The following is a 15,079-nucleotide window of genomic DNA, read 5'->3' on the forward strand; positions in this document are numbered from 1 at the left end:
TCCTTGAACTGTTGCTACAACATGATTGGAGTCCCCCTGTGGCCCATTCAATTGTTCAGACATGATTTAGAAAGAAACACACCTGTCTATATAAGGTAACACAGTTGACAGTGAATGTCAGAGAGGGCAGATAGGCAATCTAGGGCACTCAGGATGTGCGATGGTGCATTTAAAACTACACCGGTTGAGGCTTACCAAGTAGATACTGGGGAAATGCCACCATCAGAGTTAAGCGTACTGGGCAAGACTGAAGGGTAGTACGGTAGATCATCCTACACTGACAGTATTGGAAGACTGCTGGTAATACGAAAGACATCAAGAGAGATTTTGACCTAGAGATTTGGAAAAGGGGTTTGGAAAGATGGACTCGGGGATCTTGTTATAGGGCCAGCTGTGGCAATAGGAAATGTGTCACTGTGGTTTTATACAAGACCGATCAAAGAACCCGTGGTGTGAACAAGATCATGTAGCAACAATAGTGGATCAATATATTACTAATCAGTTTTATTATTGTCTTGCAGTGCATACAGATGGTTCAAAGGATCCCATGAATGGGAAGACAGGAGCAGGTGCATTTATTCCTGAGTTTGATGTTAATCTATGCAAGAGGCTAACAAATGATTTATCTGTAGATTCAACAGAAATGGTTGTGATAATTGTTGGATTGCAATGGATAGAGGTGCAACCAGGAAGAACAGCAATATGTTCGGACTCTGCATCTGTTTTGTGTAGTTTAAGATCTGGAAAGCATTTCGCTACATCCACAATAACGTGCTAAACGTGTGTTGGTGACAAATAAAATTTGATTTTGATTTGAAAGTCAGAACATGAGGATTTATGGGTAGAAATAATGCTGCTGCTGTTGGGCTTACAAAGAAATGGTGTTGAAATTCAGTTCTGTTGGATTCCAGCTCATAAAGGAGTTCATGGAAATGATATAGTAGATATAATAGCAGAAAAAGGTAAGAGGCAAACACCTTATTTCTTTGGTTCCTCAATATACATTTACCATATTACAATGTAGGCTATGTGTTACAGCACTACTTTTGGTGTCCCCCTCAGGAATTGCTCTTGAGAAAATTTCATGTAATTGTCCCCTCCTAAGTTGAGATCAGATTTTCGCCAATGCTCTATACAGATACATACTGCACCTTGCATGCACCCACCTGTATGTTTTACAGTAAAATGTGTTTTTGTCTATGTGAAAGTGTGCGATGCATCACTGCATTTTTCCCCACATAGGACTGCAAGATTACCTCAAACAGGAGGAGGCTATTTGCACCATGGTCCAAGCAAACAATGCCATGAGACTCAGGGAAATACAAAGGACCATTATAGAAGACAACGATGTCTTTGAAAACATCCATACGGTTAGCATCTCAACCATCGACAGGGTGCTGCATAGAAACCAGATGAGTATGAAACAGCTGTACCGTGTACCATTCCAAAGGAATGAGGACAGAGTTAAGGAGCTACGGTACCAGTATGTACAGGTAAAACATATATCTATGTAACTACTTTACAGCAACATTTTATAGTGATACATAGTACAGTAAGCATAAACTGCACACATTTCCATTGCTGTGGAAGGAACATGCAATATATGTACATTTTATGTCACTCTTCCTTACCAAAACAAATTCAACTGTGTGTTCTGGGATATTGCGTATAATGGAGTTGGAATATAGTGAACCCTCTCACAACTTTGTATACGTCGATGAGGCTGGCTTCAATCTGACCAGATGCAGAAGGCGGGGTGGGAATATCATCGGTCACAGAGCTACTGTGGATTTGCCAGGCCAACGGGGATGAAATATCACCATGTGTGCTGCTATTTCGGAGCATGGTGTCCTAACCCATATCCCCCTTATAGGGCCATACAACACCCAGCATCTACTCAACTTTTTAGAGACTCTCTACAGGGCTCTCATCCCTGATGATGAGAGGGGTCTGTTTAGAGAGGATTTGCCAAAGTATGTGGTCATTTGTGATAATGTGAGTTTCCATCGATCAAACATCATAAGGCAATGGTTTGTGACCCACCCGAGGATGCTCATAGAATTCCTCCCACCTTATTCACCATTCCTTAACCCAATTGAGGAGTTCTTTTCAGCATGGAGGTGGAAGGTGTACGATCGTTAGCCACACACACAGATGACCCTGCTGGCTGCAATGGATGCAGTATGTGAGGACATCACAGTAGACGCCTGCAGAGGATGGATAAGGCATTCCAAAAGATTCTTTCCACGTTGCATTGGAAGGGAAAATATCCGGTGTGATGTGGATGAGAATATGTGGGCCGACAGACAGGAACGTCTGGATGTGTAGAGACAGCACAAGAACAGTGCTGCGGGCAAAGTTGTGCCTTAGGGGTGGTTTCCTGTGTTTCTTTCTAATTTAGTTGTTTTTCCTTTGTGCGCCTTGGGTTGTCCAGTCTCTTTCAATCAATAACCCACATACAGTAATATGTAAATAGTACTGTTGAAATTGATATACGCCATAGAAGTGCAGCCTTGTGCATTTTCAATACAGTAACTGTCATCCAAACTGTAGCCTAAGTTTACATCAGATAATACTGTCAAAGTACACAGTTCCATTGACAACATGCCTAAACATTTTGACGACCTTGTTCGTGAACAATGACTCAATGACTTATCAATCTGATGACACTGACATGATCATTGGCATGAATATTTACTTTTGAGAGATGTACTAAGGATTTTTAGTGACTGACTAGCTTTAGAAACACATCTATTGTATATTGCAGTTTGTACAAATTGTTCTGAGAAATGCACTTATTATTTTGCACATGCTAGGAATGATGTGAAAAATGCACCAAAGCGACTGAGAAAAACTGTAATCAGCCCTCTTCTCAAAAGCAGCACCGCTGGCGCCACCTGCAGGATCGCGACGACCTGTGCCTGCCGCTCCAGTAGGGGGCGACAGTACAAATGTATTATACCGTGCACGCACAAAGACTGACAGCGCTCTTTGTCTTGTTGACTTTGTTTACGTTGGTAGCTAGCTGGCTAACCTGGCTAGCTAGATAGCGTTTCTTCTCAAAAAATGTCTAAAATGGAGTACTTGAGAGTGTTTCTCAACCAGAAATTAATAGCGGCAGCTGAAGAGATATTTGGTGTCGTTGAAGAAACGATAGCAGAGTACCAGGAAGAGGTTTCTCACACAAAGGAGGAGAACAGGCGTCTACGGAGCATGCTGGATATTCGTTCTAAGCCACAGATCAAGTTACATAGACGAGCAGGTGTGTGTTTGTTTTAATAACGTTCATTTCATATGAATTACGATTAGCTTTCAATTTAATACATTTTGTAGAGTATTTACAAAACCAAGGTCTGTAAAAATATAATTATCGTAAGTCTAGCTACGCCTCAAGTCAGCTTTTGAGTTTTTCCTCCCATTATCTCCAGACCTCCAGCAGCTCACGGTCACCGTGTCTGATGAGCAGCAGGAGTGGAGCCCCAGTCTGGGGCAGAAGGACCCAGAACCCACACGGATGAAAGATGAACAGAATGAACCAAGGACCAGTCAGGAGGATGAGAATAATTTCAACGAGTTTATCAATTCTTACGGCTGTGTATCAAGTGACTATTATCAGGACCCAACTCAGTTCTCACATGAAGAGAGATACTCTCTACCCAGCACCTCAACTGAACAGATCAAAACAGAACCTTATGTAGAAGACTATGGTGTATCAGAACCAACCAGAGAGTCTCAGCCCTTTTCTGCAGTAGATAGAGAGTGTTCTGCAGCTCAGAGTGAAAACAGAGGACATATTGACAGGATGGAGAGTGGAGGACCTCTGTCAGGTCTAACGTTAAAGCCACTCAAATCAAAGAGAACAAAGACAGTAAAAGGACAACGTTCTCATAGTGTTAAGGACAGGAAATTGAACCATCTAAAATCACACTCAAGACCCAGTGTAAGCTGGGATGCTGCTCCTAGTTGTAAGGTATGTGGAAATCAATTTGAATCCATGGCTTCTTTATTAAATCACGTGCAAACGCACACACAGGATAAAGAACATGTTTGTGGTGTGTGTGGAAAATTCTGTCAGTCCACAGAAAGTATGATAGATCACCTACAAACTCACATCGGAGCAAAGTGTTGTCATATTTGTGGTAAATATTTTGCTTGGGATACTTTCCTGAAAAGGCATTTGAGGAGTCATACAGGGGAGAAGCCGTTTCACTGTCATGATTGTGGCAAAGGATTTACTCAGCGAGGACACCTAAACTTACATATGAGGAGCCACACAGGGGAGAAACCACATCAATGCCAAGATTGTGGCAAATGTTTCAGCCAGAATACATCTCTGATAGTGCATATGAGGACTCACACAGGGGAGAAGCCATACATGTGTCCTGTGTGTAGAAAATGCTTTACCACATCAAGTATGTTAAAGAAGCATCAGACAGCTCACAAACATATAGGTGTCATGAATGTGGCCAATGCCACAATGGATTCAGACCATATGGAGCCACATGAAGAGGGTTTACAAGGAGAACACATGACTGTTCCCTGTGTGGGGGGAGAGAATCAGACAGCAGACAGAGACATGTGAGAGGAGAATCAGGAGATAGCCCTCCTCAGGACACTGCTCTCTGATTAATATCACGTTCTTACAGAGAGCAGTTAGTGGGTTTCTGAGCAACAGGAGTCCCTGCTCATTAGTTATAGGATGACACAGAGGACATGATGTGATCCACTGTTCTCTGTCTGTATATAAACCTTGCATTGGTCTTGAGAGTAATATGTCTTGTTCATATATGGTAATATGTCACATCTGCCCTGATGTTGCAAACAGCCTAGTATTCAGAATGTTTGTTCCCTTGTGTTTAATGTGGCAAGATCTTCCATACACCAAATGTCATACTTACCTCTGAGCCTAATGCCAAAATGCACCAAGGGGAAAAAAATCTATTTCATGTGTATTTACATGTATAGAGAATTGGTATGATACAGTTACGCTATGTTCAATGGTAACTAAATATACCACCTGAAATGAGAGCTTCTTCTTTCAACCAACCCAGATATTGTACATTCCCAGACATCCATTAAGTACTACAGAATAAATGGCTGATAATGTGTTCATTGAAGTGTCTTTTTTTTAGCTTCTCTCTTCTCTGGCAGCATTGCGGGATCATGTTGGGAACAGCAACCATTATTTGATAAAATCAATACAAGTGTTAGGAAAAAGACACAGGCTCCAATCTTTAAATAAAAGCACTTTTAATTCTCTGTAAAGGCAGTGGAAATATCTCTGAGCTGTCTATCAAATGGCTGCATCTACACACTAATCATTTAGTGAGTTATACTGGTGGGGACACAGACCCTGTTGCACGAAACGAAGAACTTCCATGGGGTAGGGACGTCCCAAGAAGATTTCCATGGGGTAGGGACGTCCCAAGAAGATTTCCATGGGGTAGGGACGTCCCAAGAAGATTTCCATGGGGTAGGGACGTCCCAAGAAGATTTCCATGGGGTAGGGACGTCCCAAGAAGATTTCCATGGGGTAGGGACGTCCCAAGAAGATTTCCATGGGGTAGGGACGTCCAAAGAGGAGTTCGGTCAGCAAGAGGAGGACGCGCTCGCTTGGAGGTTGTGTTGTGATGCACAAGATTTGAGGTTTGTTTGAATGACTCCGTGCCTGGAGAACTGTGTGGAGTCAACTGGGTGAATGAGTTGTTGATGCATGAGAAGTTTGGAAGTCTGACAGCCAAAATGGAGGCAAGTAGTGTGGACGAAATGGAGAACATTTTGGAGAAGCAACAGCTGTGCTGGAATGCGAACAGAATGGGTGTCAGTTCTGATGGTCTGGAGTGGGAGGATGCCGATCAAGGAATGGTCGGTAGTGGAAAGACATAGGAAGCATAGAGTTGACACTGAAAGTAGTGGATGGTCTAGTAAAGAAGCATAAAGAGGGCAAAGGTAAGAAGCAAGAGTAATAATGTGTGGGAGTGGAAAGTGGTGATTGTGTTTGATGAGACCACAGGGCCTCATTTACACCCTATCCAACTAACCAATGCAATACAGAAAGAGATGGGTGAAGTCAGATTAGCCCAGTTCATAGGAAATGGTAGATTGTTCATATTTTGTGGTAGCCTGATGGAAAGCCTGTTATGGCTAGGCGTCCCGCTAGCGGCACACCTCGACAACATCCGGGGAAATTGCAGAGCACGAAATTCAAATTACAGAAATATAAATATTTAACATTCATGAAAATACAAGTGTTATACATCAAAATAAAGCTTAACTTCTTGTTAATCAAGCCGCTGTGTCAGATTTCAAAAAGGCTTTACGGCGAAAGCACACCATGCGATTATCTGAGGACAGCGCCCTGCATACAAAAGCATGAAAAACATGAAAAACATTTCAACCAGCAAGTCAGAAATAGCAATATAATAAATGCCTTACCTTTGAAGATCTTCTTCTGTTGGCACTACAAAAGGTCCCAGGAACATCACAAATGGTCCTTTCGTTCGATAAAGTCCTTTATATGCATAGAAACTCAGTTTAGCTGGCACGCTTCATTCAGTAATCCACCGGTTTCCCTCCTTCAAAATGCATACAAAATGAATCCCAAACGTTACCAATAAACTTATCCAAACAAGTCAAACAACGTTTATAATCAAACCTACGTAAATAAACGATACAATTTAATACGGAGAATCGTTATTGTCTTTACCGGAGATAAACAACAAAGAACGCGTTCTCATCCACGCGCATGAAAACATTACAGCCAAAATGGGAGCCACCTAGAAAAACTACAAATTCTAGCTCATTTTCCCAAAACAAGCCTGAAACTCTTTCTAAAGACTGTTGGAAGCCCTAGGAACTGCAACATGGGAGGATTAAGCCTCATAATAAGCCATTAGAAACAGTGGTAGGCTGAATTTATTTTTTGGGGGGGATGGTTTGTCCTCGGGGTTTCGCCTGCCATATCAGCTCTTTTATACTCACAGACATAATTTTAACAGTTTTAGAAACTTTAGAGTGTTTTCTATCCAAATCTACCAATTATATGCATATCCTAGCTTCTGGGCAAGAGTAACAGGCAGTTTACTTTGGGCACGCTTTTCATCCGGACATCAAAATACTGCCCCCTAGCCCAAAGAGGTTTTAATGGGAAGAATATTAGAAGTAATGTCCCTGGCGCCAATACTAGGTTGAGGGGAATCATCACTGCAGTCCCAATATCTATGTCCATAGATGATATTACAGAAATGTGACAGGAAGCAGAGTGATTGAGGCTTATCAGTGCTGCTGATGTTTGAGAAGGTTTTACCTAGACAAGTACAGAAAGGATTCATCAGTTTCAATGTCAGAGAATTTGTCCCATCCCCAATGCTGTGTTTTAAATGCAGAAGAATGGGACATGTAGCTGCTCAGTGTAAAGGACAGAAAATATGTGGGGAACATGATTACAGTGAATGTGAGAACAATGTGAAGGTAATTGTGTGTGGGGAGGGGGGGGGGGGCGCATCCCAGGTTACAGCCTCGTATGCAGAAGCTGTAAGACAGATTAGTGGTTAGTGGAAGTGCAGTACAGTGTGATTAGTGGAAGTGCAGTACAGTGTGGAATGATGTAGCTTCCATGGTGGAGCTTCCATGACGGAGCTTACTTTACTAAGTGGACCTAATGTCGGGCTGGTGCTTCTGCTGGGCCTGGCATGGTTTCGAGACCTGTTCAGAAATCTTGTGCTTATGAATGTGCTGTGTCAAAGGACACTTTGATAGTGAATAAACTTAGCTTTCATTGGTAATGTTATCAACACGACTCAGGTTGTGGAAAGCAGAAATGCCAAGTTGAAAGTTATTGTGGATGCGGCAAAAGTTGTTATTGGGAGTAACAGATGTTACTGTTGAAATGGTTGTAGACATGCTGAATAGTCTTAAGGGTGGATTGTTTCAGCATGATATAGATCAAGTTTAATGGGTTGTGGTGGTGTGGCAGTTTTTTGGGGGGGGGTAGAAGTTAGTAGGGATTTATTGTTTGGTAGTAAAGAATTAGGCAGACCATGATTGATCGCATTCTCCAGCACAGTAGGTGGCGACATGCACTTTAAACGTTTGTTTTCGCAGACCGCCATGATATCATAGAAGAAGACTGTTGCATTACACTCCAGCAGAGGGCGATAGTCAATCATTTGTGATGCCCTACACAGAGGGGCATGCGCTTCTGTGTTTATCTTCTGCAGAAGTGCATGCTAATTTTGCATGGAAGATAATAAACAATAAAAACTGTCTAAAAGATAGTTGTTGAGAGAATTTCTCAACCAGAAATTAACAGCGGCTGCTGACGAGATATTTGGGTTCTTAGAAAAAACGATAGCAGAGTACCAGGTAGACGTTTTCCGTACGAAGAGGAGAAGAGCGTCTTCGTGGACTGTTGATGTTGCATAAAGGAGATATGTAGCTTAATACAGTCAATTGTTTGTAGCGTCTAACCACATACAAAATGGGAGGGGTAGCTACACGGGTGTCTATCTAATAACGTTAGCAAGCTTTCTACTCAGATCCAAAATGTTTGTCAATGGCGAATCTTCATTGAAAGTGCCGGTTACAAAACCTACATTTATAGTAAAGTCCGGGAACTGGCCTTAGAGCTGAGATCCTCAAAGTGTGAAGCAGCGCCACTGCATTTATTCCGGTTTTGTTTTTGAAAAGGAGGAGACGAGCATCCAGCAACGCAACCTGGTCTCAACATTTCATATTATTCTGTACGTAATTCCGAAACGTTCCATTTAGTATTTGTTACGTTTCCTATGGTATGTATTAATTTGTGGATGTCCATCATCCATTTTGTGTATGTTACTCATTTACAATTCGTGTGATGTTATGAATTTGCTAAATGTACAATATGTTATGAATTTGCAAAAGGTTACGAATTCCAATTTGTTTTGGCTAAAGTTAGCTAGGTGGCTAACGGTAATTTTATCTAGCTGGCTAACGTTAGATAGGATAGGGGTTAGGGTTAAGAGTTAGGTTAAATGGTTAAGGTTAGGGGAGGGGTTAGCTAAGTAGCAAAAAAGTAGTAAGTAGTTGAAAAGTTGCTAAAATGCTAAAGTTGTCCGTGATGAGATTAGAACACGCTACCTTTGGGTTACTAGACTTTTCCATTATACGCCCATCCATCCACCCTGACCAACCACCCCCCTTTCGTTTTTGCCTTAAGTAACCTTCTGTCTTATTTAACCATACCAAACTTAACATATGATACTCATTTGAACATCCAGGATTTACTTTTACAATGTTACGTCTAGTCTGAGACCAGGCTGAGCAAAGTAATAGACGAAAATAGTAGTAGTTACATACACTGCTGTTCTATCACGCAGGCAATGCTGTCTGAGGGAATAAAACATTCTTTGTTGTTTGAAGTGACATCTTTGTTGTTGTAATATCGCAAACGGATGTGGCCGTTTTACCAAAACGGATTCCAACTTTAACAGATCTACATGTGCAACTGTTTCTCCTTCCCTCCAGAGTCAGACTGCCATCAGCAGGCTGAAGCTACGATCACTTTGGTGCAGGTTGCCCCTGAGCAGCACAGTGTAAAGAGGAAGAGGATTCACACTGGATCAGTGAGGTTGAAAAACACATTCAAAGGCTGGAGTCTGATTCCAAAGAAGATCCAGACCAAGTATCCACTTCTGAAGGTGGGTTCACTGACAAGCTCTCAACACATATCACCAAGCCATAGCGTTGGTCAGTGGGCGTATAGCTATCCCTTTCAGCAAACAATTTATTATAACACAGTCGTGCGGTTGTTGTTAGCTGTATTTTAGGTAATACTCTTCGAAATCAAGGGGCATTTTATTAGTGGAAATTATATGGAAATAGTTCAGTCTGTGGCTTTAAGCCCTGGTGACGCTGTGTCCTTTCTTTTCTTCAGATTTCAAATTCCAAATGGAGACAGAAGGGTTTGTAAATGAAGCCATCAAACTGAAAGTTATCCTCAACGACAACAGAATAGAGAAAGTGATTCTGCCCTCTCAACCTGACTCACCGAATGAGCTGATGTCAACGCTCAAGGAGAAGCTGCATCGGAAGTTTGATTTCAGTCTTCTTTATGAAGACCCTGATTTCAACAATGAGCTCTACAACTTAGAGACCATTGAAGACTTGCCTTCTCCTAGGGCTACTGTGAAAGTTTTGCGAATACGACGTGATACAGACCTCGGTTTAACCAGAGTCTCAGCCAGCGAGTTGCAGGATGCCCCACCAGAGCGGTTAGGCAGGTGGCCTGAAGTATTTGTCATACCCACTTTATCGATGGAGGTTGAGTTTGCTCTGAGAGAGGGCAATTGTGCATATCTGAGACATGAAACGGTGCTGAAAATAACAAGGGATCAAAAACACAACATTCTTGGTAGGATGGCTTGGACAATCTTCAATTTAATAGCATACCCAAGTGACAGAGAAACAGAGGCTGGAGATGGTCCACGAGATGATGAAAGAAAACCGAGACCTGCCACTTATCAATCAACACACGCAGAAGACATTTGCTCTCCGACGCAAAGAAATAGTTAAATCCAGTCCCTCGGTAGAGCATCTCAGAACACGCTGGCCAGCACTCTTCCTCGAAGTCCAGGTTAAGCAGACTAAGAAACGTTTTCTTTGTCCATTCATGTGCTCATAACAATCTACATTTCCATTGCAGTTCAGACCTTTTTGATATATGTCGCATGGGCTTCTGGTTGTACTCACAAATCATGGTTATCAGTAACAAAATTCTCAGGGCAGACTCAACTTGCCTGACTGCCATAAATTGGGATGTTCTGTGTGCTTTGTCTTTTGCTTTAGTTACATGCTGAGTTTCAGAGAATCACCAACCAGAGCCTGCAGCAGACGTTCTACACTGCCTTGGACCACCACACACCCCGCCTGCTGACCCTGTTCAGGGAGAAGGAGGGGAAGTCCACCACCCATGTAGGAATTTCTCAAGCATCCTGAGAGTGTACAACGAGCAGGTCAGTGGGATTCAGTTGATCAGGGATGGACAATATTGGTGTGGCTGCAGACTCTTGTTTCAACCAAGCAGTGACGCACCTGATTCAACTTGATCAACTAATCTTCAACCAATACTTTGTTTACTGCTTGGTTGGAACAAAAGCCTGCAGCCACACCTGCTTTTTGTGCATAAGATTGGCCACCCATGCCCTATATGGACATGTGCTTCAACTATTAGCTGTGACTGGAACCAGATTAGATTACTCCTATGTTGGGGTTGACGAGATCAACTTGCTGGATTATTTAAATGACATTGAGAAATGTGCTCTCTTTAGTTCACTTCACAGGGAGAAAAGAGCATCACCGTGGCCCGTTCTGCAGTCCTGTCTGGTCTCCCTTTGTTGTTACGAGAGGATAGTTCTGATGTCTTCAGAATCTGTGAGGTACTCACCTGGTTTTACAGCCTGTACCATTATCAATGCATACTTTCATATTGTGTTTTTTAAACTTAGTTTTTTCTTCTGTCATTAAGGTGGGAGAACTCAGCAACCCTCGTATTCTGGATGGAGTTTCCATTCTCTCAGTGGTGGGCCAGCACCATGAGGTGGTGGGTGGTAAACCCGAGTTTCCATTCTCTCAGTGGTGGGCCAGCACCATGAGGTGGTGGGTGGTATACCCATCAGACCGGCCCATGTATCCGTTGTCCTTGAGGATAAGATTGTCATGACTAACTCCCGCTCCTGGCCAGACGCTCTCGGGGTTGTTTTTGGGTTACTCTACTCCCTCCATCTGAACTACCCCAAAGCCCTGGGCAGCACCTCTGAGTTCATGCAGAAAGTCTTCCTGAACCTCGACGATGGAAAGCTGAAGCCCAAGCTGCTAGCGCTGAAAAATGAATTGTTGGCCTAAATCTGTAGTGATGAGATGGAATTTTACTTTCAGTGACCTCCTATATGCCGAGTGAATGGTTTGAAAACAATGGTTATTTTTGTTTGGTTTGCTTTTTATATTTTTGTAAAGGTAATGGATTTGATATTGTATTTCAATTCACTTATAACCCTTTTATGTGCAAAGAAGACACAGGTCAGTCAACACATTAACTTGCCACATACAGTAGATCTGTGACCCAGTTCTCTACCTTTTTATACAGCTGCAGAAAACCCCCAAATGTATTCTAGAAGATTTCACCTTTGCAGACATTCCAACTGTCATAAAAATAAATGTTGATAAAATGTTTATTAAAGCGTCTTTACCTGCTATTGTCTTTACCTGCTATTGTCTATCTTCTCTGGCAGTGTTGCGTGATCCTGGCCTTCTATGTGAATTCTAAATGCTCACCAAGACACAGGACTATGTCTTAACTGTTCCAACACACTGAATATACACTGAGTGTACAATATTGAGTTGCACCCCCTTTTGCGCTCAGAACAGCCTCAATTCGTCAGGCATGGACTCTACAAGGTGTCAAAGCGTTTCACAGGGGTGCTGGCCCATGTTGACTCCAATGTGTCCAACAGTTGTGTCAAGTTGGCTGGATGTCCTTTAGGTGGTGGACTGTTCAGAGATGACCTCTGTGTGTGTTTTGTCTGACTCCGGTCCAGCTGAGGTTTCTCCACACTGCCGGCACAGCTCAATGTCAACGTGATGCAAACACTGGTATCTGTGAGGCGGTTTCTCTGTCAACACAGCTCACTGGTTTGTCTGTCTTTCGCTGGTATGTGTGTCTGTCGCGAGTCTGGGAGGTAGTGCTGGTCGCCTTCAGGGTTCTCTCAGACACAAAGTTCTCTGTGTGTGTGTTTTTGTGTGTGCGCACGTGCAAGTGAGTCTGTTCTTAATCACATGGAGCAACATGACAGCATATTTCTCAGCTTGTGAGTGGATGAGTGAGTTAATGAGTGAGGGTTTATATGTGTGTTTTCATACGACTAAGGGAGTAGTTATTAGATTTCAGTGTCGTGCAGCCTGAGCCCTCCCCCTTTGACTGACACTGAGAATACTTCACCAGATTGGCAAAAACAAGAAACATTGAAACGCCTGTGACTCCAATTAGTATATAATCAAGGCAGCCTGTCAGTCAGTCCATGGCTCTGTGATCACAGAAGTAGTTCACTTACCGGTAGAACAGACAGCACCATTGACAAAAAGTCTTGCCTGATTGAAAGCCGAGGTAAGCCTGGCACAGAAATGTCCATTTACTTAGAAATTACATGATAAAATGGTAATTACACTGTAACAATTTGTTTGGCAGAACTTCTGTGTGTTACCCAAGCTGCAATGATGGACAGGCCATGTAAAATGACATCTATTTATTCTATGCAACCTATTTCTATGTCTTTGACATTGTCCTTCTCACACGCCCTGGTGAAGGATGGCTCTAAGAATATCTCCCTGATGTCATCAGAATGGAATGTCAGGATCGTCCTGTAGATGCTACAATACGGAATGCTGCCGACATACTTATCTAAGGTGACTTTAAACGCCACACAACCAACTTACCATGGAATATCTCAGCTCAACATGAGGGCAGGAGAAGGCTAATAGCACTTGCCAGTTAAACACTGTGTGACACTAATATACCTCTGTTTACTTCTTTACTACTAATGAACTCTTGTTGAATGCATGTTATTCCTATGGTTAATACAGAGTACAGTAGCTTTTCTGAATGGTAGCATGGCTGACTATACAGCACTATAAACAGAATATAAGGCAAAGACCCACCCTGTCAGTTCCTATCTGTAAATAGAGATCAAAGTAAAACAGTTTTATGTGAATAGTCAGACTGTAGCATGCTAACATAGTACGGTCCAGCTGCATATGCAATTACCATGAAATACTGTATGGTTTTAACTTCACTTGGTATAAAGAGGGAATCTTAAGTCACACCATCACATGTACTGTATGAAGAGGATGAAGTTGCCTCTTTGTGGTTGAAACATTATTAATACAAACTATAGGAGCATTTATTCTAAACAGCACAGAGGCATTTGTCACATTTAGCCTAGAACACAGTCAGCCCTGAGCTTCTAACAGCATCGGTAAATCACATGCTTCCAGCTCCTCCTATCAGTTTCCTTCTTTCTTTTACAGTGTGGTCTGGAATGTTGGCTGTACAGGGCTGGTGCTCACTGGTGCAACACAACGTTCTTGTCTCACACTCATCCCATACATATTTTTCCTATTAGCTGCACTCAAGCAGAGAGAGGGAGGGGAAGGAGAGAGGGGGGAAGAAGAGAGGGAGGGAGAGAGAGGGGAAGGAGAGAGGAAATAGGGAGAGGAGAGGGGAGAGAGAGAGAGAGGAGAGGGGGCGAGGGAGAGATGAGAGATGAGAGGGGAAGGGGGAAGGAGAGAGGAGAGGGAGAGAGGGCAAGGAGAGAGCAAGAGGGAGGGAGAGAGGGGGAATGGAGAGGGAGGGAGAGAGGAGAAGGGAGAGAAAGGGAGTGAGACAGTTCGGTGAGGGAGAAGAAAGGAATTCGATATACAGTACCAGTCAAAAGTTTGGACACCTACTCATTCAAGGGTTTTTCTTTATTTTTTATATTTTCTACATTGTAGAATAATAGTGAAGACACAAAAACTATGAAATAACACATGGAATCACGTAGTAACAAAAAAACTGTTAAACAAATCAAAATATATTTTAGATTTCTACAAAGCAGCCACCCTTTGCCTTGATGACAGCTTTGCACACTCTTGGCATTCTCTCAACCAGCTTCATCTGGAATGCTTTGCCAACAGTCTTGAAGGAGTTAACCACATATGCTGAGCACTTGTTGGCTGCTTTTCCTTCACTCTGCGGTCCAACTCATCCCAAACCATCTTAATTGGGTTGAGTTCGGGTGATTGTGGAAGCCAGGTCATCTGATGCTGTACTCCGTCACTCTCCTTGGTCAAATAGCTCTTACACAGCCTGGAGGTGTGTTTTGGGTCATTATCCTGTTGAAAAACAAATGATAGTCCCACTAAGCGCAAACCAGATGGGATGGTGTATCGCTGCAGAATGCTGTGGTAGCCATGCTGGTTAAGTGTGCCTTGAATTGTAAATAAATCACAGACAGTGTCACCAGAAAAGCACCATCACACCTCCTCCTCCATGCTTCATGGTGGAAAC

At 42.7% G+C, this 15,079-nt stretch overlaps 1 protein-coding gene and 1 long non-coding RNA gene across 2 annotated transcripts; both read left to right on the forward strand.

The window, feature by feature from the left end:
• The first annotated feature begins 2,859 nt into the window (after positions 1-2,859).
• LOC115184274 (zinc finger protein 37-like) lies at positions 2,860-5,112 on the forward strand. Its single transcript, XM_029745319.1, has 2 exons — positions 2,860-3,262; positions 3,429-5,112. Exons 1-2 carry the CDS (start codon positions 3,067-3,069, stop codon positions 4,580-4,582), a joined length of 1,350 nt encoding a protein of 449 aa, XP_029601179.1. The 5' UTR covers positions 2,860-3,066; the 3' UTR covers positions 4,583-5,112.
• Positions 5,113-9,508: 4,396 nt separating this feature from the next.
• On the forward strand, positions 9,509-12,228 carry LOC115184333 (uncharacterized). Its single transcript, XR_003874304.1, has 5 exons — positions 9,509-9,677; positions 9,914-10,612; positions 10,825-10,991; positions 11,307-11,414; positions 11,504-12,228. It is a non-coding gene; the product is annotated as an uncharacterized LOC115184333 (long non-coding RNA).
• The last annotated feature ends 2,851 nt before the right edge of the window (positions 12,229-15,079 follow it).

Source organism: Salmo trutta, chromosome 3 (assembly GCF_901001165.1).
Source record: "Salmo trutta chromosome 3, fSalTru1.1, whole genome shotgun sequence".
Classification (NCBI taxonomy): Eukaryota; Metazoa; Chordata; class Actinopteri; order Salmoniformes; family Salmonidae; genus Salmo; species Salmo trutta.

Coding starts and splice junctions, on each gene's coding strand:
- LOC115184274 (XM_029745319.1), top strand. CDS start 3,067: ATGTCTAAAATGGAGTACTTGAGAGTGTTTCTCAACCAGAAATTAATA. Junction 3,263..3,428: donor CAAGTTACATAGACGAGCAG/GTGTGTGTTTGT, acceptor CATTATCTCCAG/ACCTCCAGCAGCTCACGGTC.